Source organism: Glycine soja, chromosome 18 (genome assembly GCF_004193775.1).
Source record: "Glycine soja cultivar W05 chromosome 18, ASM419377v2, whole genome shotgun sequence".
Lineage (NCBI taxonomy): Eukaryota > Viridiplantae > Streptophyta > Magnoliopsida > Fabales > Fabaceae > Glycine > Glycine soja.
The window spans coordinates 7082898-7095482 of NC_041019.1; the positions used below are offsets into that span (position 1 = coordinate 7082898).

A 12585-nucleotide genomic window follows, 5' to 3' on the forward strand; every position below is an offset into this window, starting at 1 on the left:
AAAAATTAAAAAATGTGTTTTTTTTAATTATATAGAAATTACTTCTTAAAAAAAAGAGAAAACTATTTTTTTTTTACAAAATAAAAATTAATTTAGAGAAACACAAATAAAAAAATATTTATTTAATTGAAAAAAAGTGTTTTAAAAAAAAACTTAAAACAAACAGCCCCTAATCTCAGTTAAGTAAAACACCTTTTCGATCTATATTTTTTTTCAAAGAAACACAACATGCGACTTTGTTTTTTTAACGATGAAAACGAAGTGTATTGAGTAATACTCCGTTCCCTGGTTCCTCCATCGCGAAATTAGGGTTCGCTCACTTGTCTTCAATTTCCCAGATTCACCTAGCACTATCCATAAATCCCCCTATTAACGTGTCTTTCGGACCGATTTTTCTACGTGACGCATCGCAATTCTTCAGCGGTTTCGTTTAGGGAACCCGCGAAACCGAATCAGATAGTGCGGCACGGTAAGTTCTTCAATTTCAATTGGCAAAGCCAAATAGTACAAGTATTTTTACCTTGAAAGCAAAAAAAAAAATTATTTTGGAGTCATAAGCAGCTTTTGTTTCATACGGGGTTGTAGGAAACTAGGAATTAAAGCAATGGCAGAAGATCTTGTGCTGGATACTGCAATCAGAGACTGGGTGTTGATCCCTCTCTCTGTGGTTATGGTTCTCATTGGTGTGCTCCGTTACTTTGTTTCTAAGCTTATGCACTCTTCACAAACCCCTGATGCCAAAATTGTTAAAGAAGGGTATGCTTACCCTTTGTTCCTTAGTTGATTATGTGGCTAATTTTATTTTTTTTTAATTTGATATCTAAGTGATGTAATGGTGATGTTAATCGATTCAGGCAAGTGATTGTTAGAGCTCGGAATTTACGTGCTGGGGCGAATTTCATTCCATCCAAGGCATTTCGCGCTCGCAAAATTTATTTCTGTAACGAGGTTTGTTTTCTTATTAGTGTATATTCTTGTTTTCCAGAAGGTTTTATGGTTTAAGTGGGTGGTTCTTGATTTGGAGAACGGAGAATATTGAAGTTTCATTGGCTAATTTACAAGATAGTTGCTTACCGGATTTCAATTTTGATGGTTTTCAATCAGCTCTAGAACTCATTAGTTAGAAGTTAGTAACTTTGTCATGAGCTTTGTGCAGTACTTTAAATGATCATGCGCCTGACCAATTCAACATTGAACTGATTGTTTGTCTTTCGGTCGAAGGAAAATGGTCTGTTGTTTGTTCCAAAGGGCCAGGGCCAGAATCCGCAAGCACAGATGTTCTCTGATCCGAACATGGCCATGGATATGATGAAGAAAAACCTTTCAATGATCATTCCTCAGGTATTAAAATTGGAGTTTGACAGTCCTCTGGCTTTAGAAACTGGATCACGCTCCTTGTACTTGTTTCCAATTATCAAATGTCTCACTAGCATCTACTTACGTTGTTTCGTATTTTTTGACAGACTCTTACTTTTGCTTGGGTGAACTTTTTCTTTTCTGGATTTGTAGCAGGTAATTTTTTATAACTACTTCCCCTATTTGTTTCTTACTGGTTGATTGGAATATTTGTGTGAATTCACATTCTTCAAAACTTCTCTGTTTATATATCATTTTAAAGTTTAAAGTTTCTTTGAATAATGACACAACTTGTATTTTGTATTAGTACATACATGTGTTGACTTATGATAGTCATCTGCTTGGCACAACCTTGGATTCATTACTTTTACTATTTACCTCTTGAAAATGTTTAAAACTTTCATGCACAGCCAAGATACCCTTTCCATTGACACAGAGGTTTAGGTCAATGCTACAGAATGGAATAGACCTTAGCACCGTAGATGTTAGCTATGTCAGCAGTCGCTCTTGGTAATCTTCATTTTTATGGATATTTACCTGCTTCACTCTTTCTCTGGTTTAATTGTTGAAAGATTGTATTACAGGTACTTCCTCAATCTGTTTGGATTAAGAGGATTGTTTAGTCTCATATTGGGTGAAGAAAATGGTTAGTTATAACATGAAAGCTGATTTCTTTTATATGTATATTTGAATTAATTCATCAATTTCATGAATATGATTTTTACTACTTTTCATTATGTTGTCATTTTTCCATGTAAGCTGGAATTTGTTGTGATGTGTGCTGTTTTTTATGCAGCTGTAGATGATACACAACGTATGATGCAAATGGGTGGATTTGGATTTGATCCTTCAAAGGTACAATTACAAATATGAGTGGTTTACTCTAGATTTTTCATAATTTTGAATATCAATCATTGAAAATTATTGTATGATTCACTTGTTTACTCCCCTCCCCCCAACCCCCGGGCAATACCAGAAGGAGGTACAAATGATCTTTTATTTCAATGAGGTGCTATGATGTAAATGATCTTTCACCAAGGATGACAGTCAGGTGAAATTGGACACTTCTAGTAGAAATAAACAAAATGTAGAGGCATTCTATCCAGTGTACAAGAAAAGGAAAAAAAAAAAAAAAAGAGTAGTCTTTGCTGAGAATTTAGGTGGCATTTGAAAAAACTTATATGAGCATATATAACCTTCTTTTAAGGTTCTTTTAGCTTATTTTAGTTAGTTTCTCAGTTTAGCTTATGAATAAACTCTCATTTGATAAGAACATATCGAATAAGTGCTTAATTTACTTCGAAGACACCCATAGCTAATTTTCTTGAGATTATTAGATATACAAAGAGAGGGTTGGATACACTTTTTACTGGCTTTGCATTGCCATTAATATATTTTTTTTGGAAGAGTATTGTCATTAATGTTGAACCATAAAAATGGGAAAATACAGTAAATGAGAGATACCAAATATTTTCAGACATTTTTTTTAATTGGCAGATAATATTTCCAGAAATTGAGTAGGTAAAGGTGTAACTGACTCAAATGAATCATAGTCGGGTCTTGAACAAAGTAAATCCTGATCTTACTTTCTGTCGTCTTCTTTTCAGGGTCTGAGTGCTGAGAAAGACAATCTTGACATAACCCAGCATGACTGGGCCTTACCAAATTTTGAGCAGCGTGCTGAAGCTGTGTTGAGGAAAGTTGCCAGTTAACCATGTTATGGAGTAGGAAGCTTCATTGCTAGCATTAGCAGGATACACTTACTTTCTATTGTTGCGGTAGGAGGTGTACCTTTTTGCAGAAAAGATATCAAAGATCTTGTTGAGACTGTAGTCTTGAGACTGAACATTTTGCAACTATCAGAAAACATTGTTCGGTTTTGTTGAAGCTAGAACTGAAACTATTCATTCTTGCTTATTTTTCTGAATGACCATTGCCATAAAAAGCATGAAGGCTTCCCAGGAAACGTTGAGTCCTGTAATGTGTTTCAAGGCCTATTCAACTATTCTATCTGTATCCCACATCCCACTCCTAGAATTGTCCCCTAATATGTTAAATTAAGAAATATTACATTCGCATCTCTTATTCTGCTTTTGTTGCAGAATTAGAATGCAGGTGAGGTGCACTTGATTATAATCAGATGCTAAAAAATTGTGATGTGATGTAATGCATGCTCAAATTACCAAAAGCCGAAAGAATGTTTTAAAATTTGAATTGAGTGATTAAAATGGTAAGATTTTTGGTTTGTGATTTGTTTAGTTTATTAGTTTAATTTGTTTCGAGTGAATTATAGTTGAGCCATATATTTGTATTGGAATCGGCTTAACCAGACGGTTTAATATAAGATGATGTTTGGTGCAAGCAATCTTTCCTTCGAATGAGATTTTCAAAAGTAAGATTTTTGAAAAACATAATTAAAAAAGTACTATATTTGATTATTCAATATTTTTATGAATATATTATATGTTAACTATTATTTTTTCTGGAGAAGTTTAATAACTTTGCAATGGGAAATTAAAAAAAATGCCACTTGGCAAATTATGGTTAAGAATTGTTTATATATGAAAGATGTTTTTATTTTCTTTTCCTAAGCATAAAATTTTTCTTCTCTCGTACCACTTTTTTATCTTGAAAGAATGTTGAAACATTATTTTTATTAATCATGGTATTCGTATGAGTATTTATCATCATAAACAATAATTAATTCTTGTCAGGAATCATTAGGCACCTCACTTGTATTAATCAATTATGGTTTGTTGAAACATTTTATTACCATGAAAAAGAGAAAACTCTTAACAAACCATACATTTAAATTCAATCATCCGAAGAGAATATTAATTTGCAAAATCAGTAGCAAGGATTTACATTTGTATGGTAACAATAGCTCAGATTCGGATTGCATGCAGTTGAGGAATCACATAGTCACACACAGTCAAACAATTTTTTACCTTTAAATTCATCCAACGTTCCTCATTGATTCTTCCAGTCTATATATCTTGAACACTCGGCAATATGGAGCTGCGAAACTCTTGTTGAAGATCTTCTGCAATGATCTCATCATTCTCTAATTGGTTGTTAGTACTTAGTAGTATCATAATGGCTATGAAAGTAGTGTCCGTTATCCATTATAGACATCATCGATATTATGTTGAACTATGTCACCTTAGTATATTAAAAAAAAATGTCACCCTAGTATCTAGCATGGTTTTAGCAATTGTGATTATGTTTGCGTTGCGATGAACCAAAAAACTTTTATATTACAGATAAATGTGAGAAAATGTGATTTATGCAGCCACAATTACGGTTGCAGAAAGTCAAAATACCTTGACATTACGGTCACAATTACAATTGCGGACGACTATTTAAAACCATGGTATCTAACATTACCTTCAGGTTTTTATTTCAGTATTTAACTAGAGATATATGAAGAACTTGTGATTGGTGTCACTCCAAAGTTTTCAAATGACAACTATTAACATTTCAAGCACAAACAACTGCAAGTGTTACCTAGGACGTGCATTTGTAGAATGATGGATGGAGTTCCAAAGAGGCAAAGCACATCACCAAAGCAACAAATTGTTGTTTTTACGTATGTTTTAACATGTTTATTCCTTTTTGTAGATCCAGAAGGTTCAATCAAATACACACTATATAACTCATTTGTCTAATATCATGCACTACCTCTTTTTTGCAGCTTGTATAGGAACAATAAAACAACAATAACAACAACAAAACTTTATTCCATTAAATAAAATTGGCTACATGAATCAAAAGACGTTATCACGTAAAGGTATAACAAAAGATGATTTATTGGCTATGACCTTTGTTTACTCTTTTATGACATATTTTGCAAGGCATGAATTGTTACTTAAATCTAAAATCTTTCAAAAATCATGTTCATTGCTGAAAGTAACAAGTCGTGAGTGAATTCCTTTGTTGTTGAATCAAATTCTCGAACTCCTTTTACGTGTGTATATATATATAGAGAGGAAGAATCAAATTATATCGGTGTAATTTTAATAATTATTACACTATTTTTATAATTTGATATAGAATGTGATTTTTATTCATCTGACCGTTGAATTATATCTATATATTACTAAGATCGTTTGCGTCAAATTTTATCAAAATTGAACAACAATAAGAAAATAATCAAATTATTTATATTTCAGTATATTTTAAAATATTTATATTACATTGATTTTAATTTATATGAATAAGATAGAAAATTATTTTGAATTAATAAAAAATTTTGCATGTAATTTATGGAAAAGAAACTTTCAATAATGAATAAATTTTGGAATTTGAATGAAACTTGCAATTTGGAAATACCCTTTAAAATTGTAAACATATCAAAGATGAAGATTAATTTATTCAAAATCCAACTTAAATGAAAACTAGATGGCTTCTAGGGTATATCACTGAAATTATCTAGCTATATTGAGTTACAGAATTTCTAATCTATTATTTACTCCTAGAACGTTTCTCTATTTTCACTTGTCTTTCGCACTATAAATCTAACTGCTGATGTAAATAAAATAAGTATAAAAAGAAAAGAATATCAACACAGTATACCTCCATCATGAAACTAAAATACGTATAAAAAGAAAAAAAAAATATGGTCTTAATATAAATAATAATAAAAACTTTCCTATAAACATTTAGAAAGAAAAATAAGAAAGTAAAATAAATTAAAATTTTCCAATGAGTTGAAATTAACCTGTATACTTTGACCTTTATAGAAATTCTACCACTTAACTTTTTCAAAAACTGAGCTGATAACTTAATTTTAACTTGTAACAGAAATTTAATTCATTTTACCTTTTATTCTTTTACTATAAATGCTTAAGAAATTTATCCAAATAGGGTCTAAACAAAAGCAAAAAATATCTGTAATTTGCAACCCATCAAACACCAAAGTTAATTAGCTTTACATAAAATTAATAAATGTTACAGACCAATTCCACCTAAATAAACTACTAGTATTTAATTTGAACATTCCCAGGCTAAGATTTCATGTATGTACAAAGCTAAGAGGTGAATTCCAATTCATGTTTCAGAAGCTGTCAAGATTTCAGATACTCATTCCCCTGCATGTCCAGTACGGTTAGAAATAAGGCATAACTGAACTTGCAAAATGAAATATGAAGACACAACAAAGCTGGAGTTATCCAATTCACTGCTAAATGGCACTGCCAACCAATTGGTGAATTCATTCTCCTCATCTCATCTGTTTGTAGCAGCTATAGGCAATGGCAACTGACACAGCGGCACAAACAACAGCAAAAGCAGCATAAGTATCCTCCTGCTCCCAGCTGTCAAGCCATGTTGGCATGGAACTAAACTTAAGTGAGGCTCCTTTACCCTTGTTGATCCGAGAAATCACATTCACATTCTCCCTTCTCTTATTATCAGCTGAGAGCTCTGTCATTTCCTCTAATACATCATTCTGACAACAACAAGAGTCTTCGTTGTCTTGGCAACAGCTCTCTCCGTCTGTTTGACAGCAGCCAGCACCCATGCCTCCTAAATTTCTTCCACCATTCAGCTGAAGCCTTTGTTCTTGCTTTTTCTTCTGTTCATCTTCTGATAAACCAATTTGACCCCTGATGGAAAATATTAATCCATGTTGGAACAAAATGAATAGGAGCTACTTTTCCAGGGACTGTTCTAAAAAAACTTCATAGCATCACATGAAATATCAAAAGCTTAAATATGTTTCAGATTCCTGTAATATACTACCTCCAGTCCTATATATAAGAAACAAAATGCAACTTTTTCTTGTTCCTAATTATAAGAAACATAGGACTACTCTATTGCTAAATTTACTCTCTTTTTCCCATGAAAGTGGGTGCATTTATTGAACTATCAACAAAACAAGGCACACTCATTGGTTGAAAAATTATCTTTTGAAAAATAATCAAGTGTGCTCCATGTAGTAGGGCACTCCCTTGATAAACCTAAAGTGCTACTCCCTGCTAAACAAACCAATTAACCAAGTGTACTCCATGTAGTAGGGCACTCCCTTGGTAAACCTAAAGTGCTCCTCTAAATCAAATATTAGATACTCTTTGAATAAGAAATTCAATATCATAAAATAATCAAAGCTTCTCGAATGTTTAAGTTAAATGCCTATTTACAGGCAAATAAGCAACTAACCCAATGCAAATGATAAGCAAACAAAGCTATCTCTATTTTAAGTTAAAATAAGATAATTCAAATCAAGATGCATTTGTTTAGGAACCAATTAACTTCTGAAAACAATTGCTCCCCCACCCCCCAAAAAACAAGGCTATTATTTATCTAAAATTAAAATAAGTTGAACCAAAACGAAAAATTAATCTCATAAAGATTCCTACATATGAAATTACAAATCTTAAATAAAGCAATAGAACCCCCAATCAAAACTAAACAACTACAACAGCCTTATCCCACTAAGTGAGGTTGGCTATAAGGAACACATGACGTCATTCAACTCTTTGTCAAGAGTGATCAATGCTTGGTATATTAGCGAGTTTTACATTGATTGTCGAGGACCTAAAACAACTTTCTATGAAGCCAGAGGCTGTTTGGGTGAATCTAGGATATCCCTCAACCGGGAGCCAGAGACTAATCTCTCAAGGTATTCATTCAATCAACATTAGAAAAACTAATGTACCCCGGCCCGATGGCTCCCCGCTATGCAAAGGTATGGGAGAAGGTCATTGTATGCAGCCTTACCCTTGCATATACAAGGAAGTTGTTTCCGGATTTGAACCAATGACCAAACAGTCAACAAGGCACAACTTTACTGCTGTACTAGGGCTCACCCTCTTAAATTTGCCACAGACCCCGTGAAAGAGCCTCAAACACCTCTTAAATTTTCCAGTTCACTTCTATTAACATTCCATTTCATTCTGAATTTTGAAACATTTGAACTTGGAAACGACAACAAACTTTATGAACATAGCTAAAATTTCCACCTCTGACAAAACATTATATAAAATTAACTTTTAACCCCCACAGACCCAGTCTCTGCGCCAAAAGGCCAGCAAGAGAGCAATCCTGGCTAGTGTCTTTTGAAGGATGGAACTAAAGGGGGAAAAAAACCTTTAAAATTCAATACTAATGAAAATATCATAGATAAAAATTACCTCCATAGTGAGTCAAAAATCTCCCCTTGAATGATATGCTGGCGAAACAATAAAGGTACATCATCTGGAGTAACATATCCATACCTACATAGTTTAGTTAAAAAGAATAGTGGTCAGCTTAATATCAAAATCAAAATTAAAGATACAATCTTAAAAAGGTATTTCTTGATTTTAAAGAAATGGAAAAATCTGTTGAACGAAATGTTAATAACCAGGGAAAATCTCCTCCTTACAAGTGCCCAGTGACTTCTCTGTTGATACTTGATCCAAATATAATGACATTTCCTGCATAATTATTTCCCCCAATGTGTGAGCACGAGCTAATCAACACTTTGCCTAGAAGATCATGTAACTCTATCTCTTCCCTGAATCTACTGACCAAGATAGGTCCAAAAACCCCACACCTACGATCACGGGATCCATGTGAGCATACGAAAACATATGACGCTTTTAATGATTCAGGGTTTCCAGGAAGCCAGTTTCCTTCTTTGACTAGAACTTCTTCAACAAATGTCTCAACATCAAAATGGGTTAATCTCCTGCAATTTCACTAAAACTAATGTTGATAAGGAATTAAGGAAAACAATGGAGAATTTTTATAGGGGAATTAGAAGCTGTGAAACGGAATTGAAACTATAAGTACTAACCTATATCTGATCATGTCTGGAAAAATTAATACATCTCCATTTGATGTTTCAGTCCCATCATGCCCCTCACATATTGTTAAGCAGGTCTAGCAAATGACAAGTCCAAAACAATTAGCTACAGTTAGCTTAATCTATATAGTGAATAAATATCACTGAATCCAGACAGCATTTTCACTGCATTAGTAGGTCATCTTTAATAACAAAATCCAAATATCATGCAATTGATATAGAATATAGTAAATAACTTCATAAAGAAAAATATAAACAAAAAAAAAAATTAAATCAAACCATCCCACCTCATACCATAGGCTACATTTGGATTGATGAGAAGGAATGCAACCAAATGATACTGGATTCCATTGTTTAGAATCTTTAGATAGTTTAAAGTATAATAAAAGTCATTCCATTCCATTCCATCCAATACTTTTCTTTTACTTCCCCAAGTATGGGGTGGAAGCCCTTCCAATTCCATTCCATTTCATCATAAAAATGATCAATTTTTTTTTAAGCCAGGGTAACCATTAGTCAAGAGCCAGAGACTAATTCCCGGAGATACTGAGATCTATTTAACCAACAGACGTTCTTCCATAAACTCGGACTAGGGGATATATATCATAAAACTAATTAAACAACAGAATGTTTACTAGTTCCATCCTGTTCCATTACTTTCAATCACACTCCATTCATTCCACTCACACTTGGACATCCATTCATTCATAGTGCTTGACAAAAAAAAAAAAAGAACGAATCAAGAAAACAACAAACCCATCTCAACAACAAAAGATCCAAAAACTAGTACATTGCCCATTGGGAGAACAAACAAGAACAACCTTTCTCACTCTATCGTTTAAAAAAAAAAGCATTTTTAAACAAAAACAGATTAAAAATGCAAAACAAAAAAACCAAACCAAGAAAGAAAATTATGAGAGCAAAACAAAAGCAAACCTCTTTCTTGATATGAGGCTTTCTGGCATTGATGGCGGCGTGGAGCAACCTTGGCAGGCGATCAAACTCGGCAGCCTCAATGCGCGGCGGCCACACGGCGGGGTTCTTGTAGCAGAGGAACACGTGGCGGCGGCAGAAGAAATCCGAAGAAGACGTGTCGCTGCTACCCATAATCGTCTAAAGGCTAAAGTTTGAAGCTTTTGAAGAACAAGAAGAACGAGAATGACGGCAAGTGTGGAAGTGATTGAAACTTGCAACTTGCGAGAGTGTACACTGTGAAGTGTGCAGTGTGCAGTGTGCAGTGTGCAGTGTTTTGCTTTCTCTTTGGTCATGTTTTGTTTTTTTTAGAGGAGAGGATGTGTTCCTGTGTGGTCAAGCGTACCGTGTTTCCTGTGGAATCGGTTTTGTACATTGCTATCATGGAGTTAAATCTAAATCATTAAATATAAATCTATATCATTAAATGCCTGTTATACTTAAAATTTTACAATGATAAATGTTAGATTTATTTTATTTTTCATTATTTTTAAATAATTTTAGATCAAATGAATTATTTGAACTATTAGTGTAATTAACATAATAAAAATATAACTTATCTATAAATAAAAATTATAAGAGTTTAAAATTAATTGAAAAACTAAAATTATAACTTCTCAATATATTTTTATCCATAAAATAAAATTAAAATTTATATCAAAACATCGTATAAATATGTGTATTTTTATTATTTTATATTTTTTAATTACTTTAATTATAATTTTATGAAACACTTATAATTTAATAAATTAGATTAATAATTTTTAATTAATTTTTAACTTTTAACTATCAATTAATGTTTTAAATAATAATATTGGTTCAACACTTCACTTCAGCTAGTCATTTATTTTAAAAATTTACTTCTCTTACAATATTCTTTTATATACATAAATATAAAAATTATTTTTTTATATTAAATTGAAGTTTTACAAATACTAAAAAAAAAAAAAAATAAACCCCCTGCCACATTAATACTCATGAATCATGATTCTCTACTTACCATTCCACACTTTCTTGCTGTCAATTCATCTTTCAAGCTAAGCAAACAAGCTGAAATGCATTTTGACGAACATACTGAATTACATGGCATTATTGTAAATGAAACCACAGTACATAATAGTAGCTGTTACATTGCATGTGAATAATAATTATGCAGTAACTTCGTGTCTTTTGCCTAATAGACTTGAACACACAGTATTATCGCTGACCAAAATCTCATGATTTTTCATACCATAGTACCACTTTAATATTATTTTTTTTGCAGGTACCACTTAAATATTTTTTGCTTTAAATTTTAAAATATTGAATCTTGATAACTATATTAAATTCTAGATATCTTTCTATTTTAAATGAAATGGTTTTAAGATTATTGTCTACAATTTTAACAAATAATTTGATTTTTAAATTTTATATTTTGTCATATTATATCTATAGAAATGTTTTTGAGAAAAACCGCACACAACAAGGATCCAAGATGAAACACACACACAAAAACAAACCATAAAAAAATACATTTTTTTTTAGGTTCAGAATTTGTTACCTACAATTAAAGAAATGCTCTAATAAAAGTGTTTACTTACTAAAAACAAGATTGCAAGTTTAATAATTTACCTTAAGTTCTATATCATCTTATAAATCCAAATATTTCACTCAAAAAGTCATAAAGAATAATGAACATTTTCTATTTTTCTCACAAGAGACTCTCAGAATAAGTGATCACAAAACACACACTCTTCTCTTAAATTTTGATTAGGATGTAACAACTCTTCTCAAGACTCTCTAGAGCTGGGTAGTCTAATTACTCCATTCATTGAGGGTGCAATTGCAATCTTAGTGGACTCCACAAGACTCTCTAGTGGTGTGCAGTCTAATTACTCCATTTATAGAGGGTGCAATTTTAGTAGAGTCCGTTGTAGGAAATATTAAGAAAAATTGATGTGTTCTACAAAAATGAGTAGTTAATGTAGAGTGGTGCAAGATCCCTTTAAATGGAGAAAGTTTAGGTTAGAAGTAGCTTTGCTTACTAGTTATAGTGATTTATGACAAACCAGAGAAGGTGGCTTTCTACTGATTTTGATTGTTTTAGGAGATGGTGTTTAACTGTTTAAGGGGTGTGGGTGAAAAGTGTTAAGAGTTTTACTCCATATGGAAAATTGGAAGGAGAGAATGTAAATTAGGAGTAACTTTTAAGTGTCAAAGCCGTCGATTTCTTTTTTTCTGTTGAAGAGTGCAGTAAAAGCACATTCTTTACTTCTATCATTTCATTTATGGTCAAATTTACTCAACATTATCGTGAACTTCTTAACTTTTTTTAGTTGTGTTGTATTTTTTTTCCCTACCTTAACATTGCTCTCATTTTAATTCGTATAGAGACGTATTTAAAAAAATTTCTTATAGAAACAAACTGAAAAGAAGTGTTATGGATAAGAATTAAAAATGAACAATGTGCAAAATGAAGTAACAGACAG

At 32.2% G+C, this 12585-nt stretch overlaps 2 protein-coding genes across 2 annotated transcripts; one reads left to right on the top strand and one right to left on the bottom strand.

Moving 5' to 3' along the window:
- The first annotated feature begins 209 nt into the window (after positions 1-209).
- Positions 210-3523, top strand: LOC114396793 (ER membrane protein complex subunit 3-like). Its single transcript, XM_028358962.1, has 9 exons — positions 210-469; positions 586-756; positions 855-948; positions 1222-1341; positions 1464-1512; positions 1767-1866; positions 1941-2002; positions 2153-2211; positions 2964-3523. Exons 2-9 carry the CDS (start codon positions 605-607, stop codon positions 3066-3068), a joined length of 741 nt encoding a protein of 246 aa, XP_028214763.1. The 5' UTR covers positions 210-469; positions 586-604; the 3' UTR covers positions 3069-3523.
- A 2742-nt stretch (positions 3524-6265) lies between these two features.
- LOC114395654 (altered inheritance of mitochondria protein 32-like) lies at positions 6266-10382 on the bottom strand. The gene is made up of 5 exons (XM_028357486.1): positions 10082-10382; positions 9137-9222; positions 8723-9028; positions 8490-8573; positions 6266-6962 (listed from the first exon to the last, which is right to left on the bottom strand). The coding sequence occupies exons 1-5, from the start codon at positions 10250-10252 to the stop codon at positions 6578-6580; spliced, it is 1032 nt and encodes a 343-aa protein (XP_028213287.1). The 5' UTR covers positions 10253-10382; the 3' UTR covers positions 6266-6577.
- Positions 10383-12585: the final 2203 nt, after the last annotated feature.

What these genes read in the sequence shown, in the direction of transcription:
- LOC114396793 (XM_028358962.1), top strand. Translation starts at nt 605, where the DNA reads ATGGCAGAAGATCTTGTGCTGGATACTGCAATCAGAGACTGGGTGTTG. An exon ending in TTTCAATGATCATTCCTCAG is followed by an intron (nt 1,342 to 1,463) that starts GTATTAAAATTG and finishes ATTTTTTGACAG; the next exon opens with ACTCTTACTTTTGCTTGGGT. An exon ending in TTGGATTTGATCCTTCAAAG is followed by an intron (nt 2,212 to 2,963) that starts GTACAATTACAA and finishes TCTTCTTTTCAG; the next exon opens with GGTCTGAGTGCTGAGAAAGA.
- LOC114395654 (XM_028357486.1), bottom strand. Translation starts at nt 10,252, where the DNA reads ATGGGTAGCAGCGACACGTCTTCTTCGGATTTCTTCTGCCGCCGCCAC. An exon ending in AGAGAAGTCACTGGGCACTT is followed by an intron (nt 8,574 to 8,722) that starts GTAAGGAGGAGA and finishes TAAACTATGTAG; the next exon opens with GTATGGATATGTTACTCCAG. An exon ending in ATTTTTGACTCACTATGGAG is followed by an intron (nt 6,963 to 8,489) that starts GTAATTTTTATC and finishes ATTTTCCATCAG; the next exon opens with GGGTCAAATTGGTTTATCAG.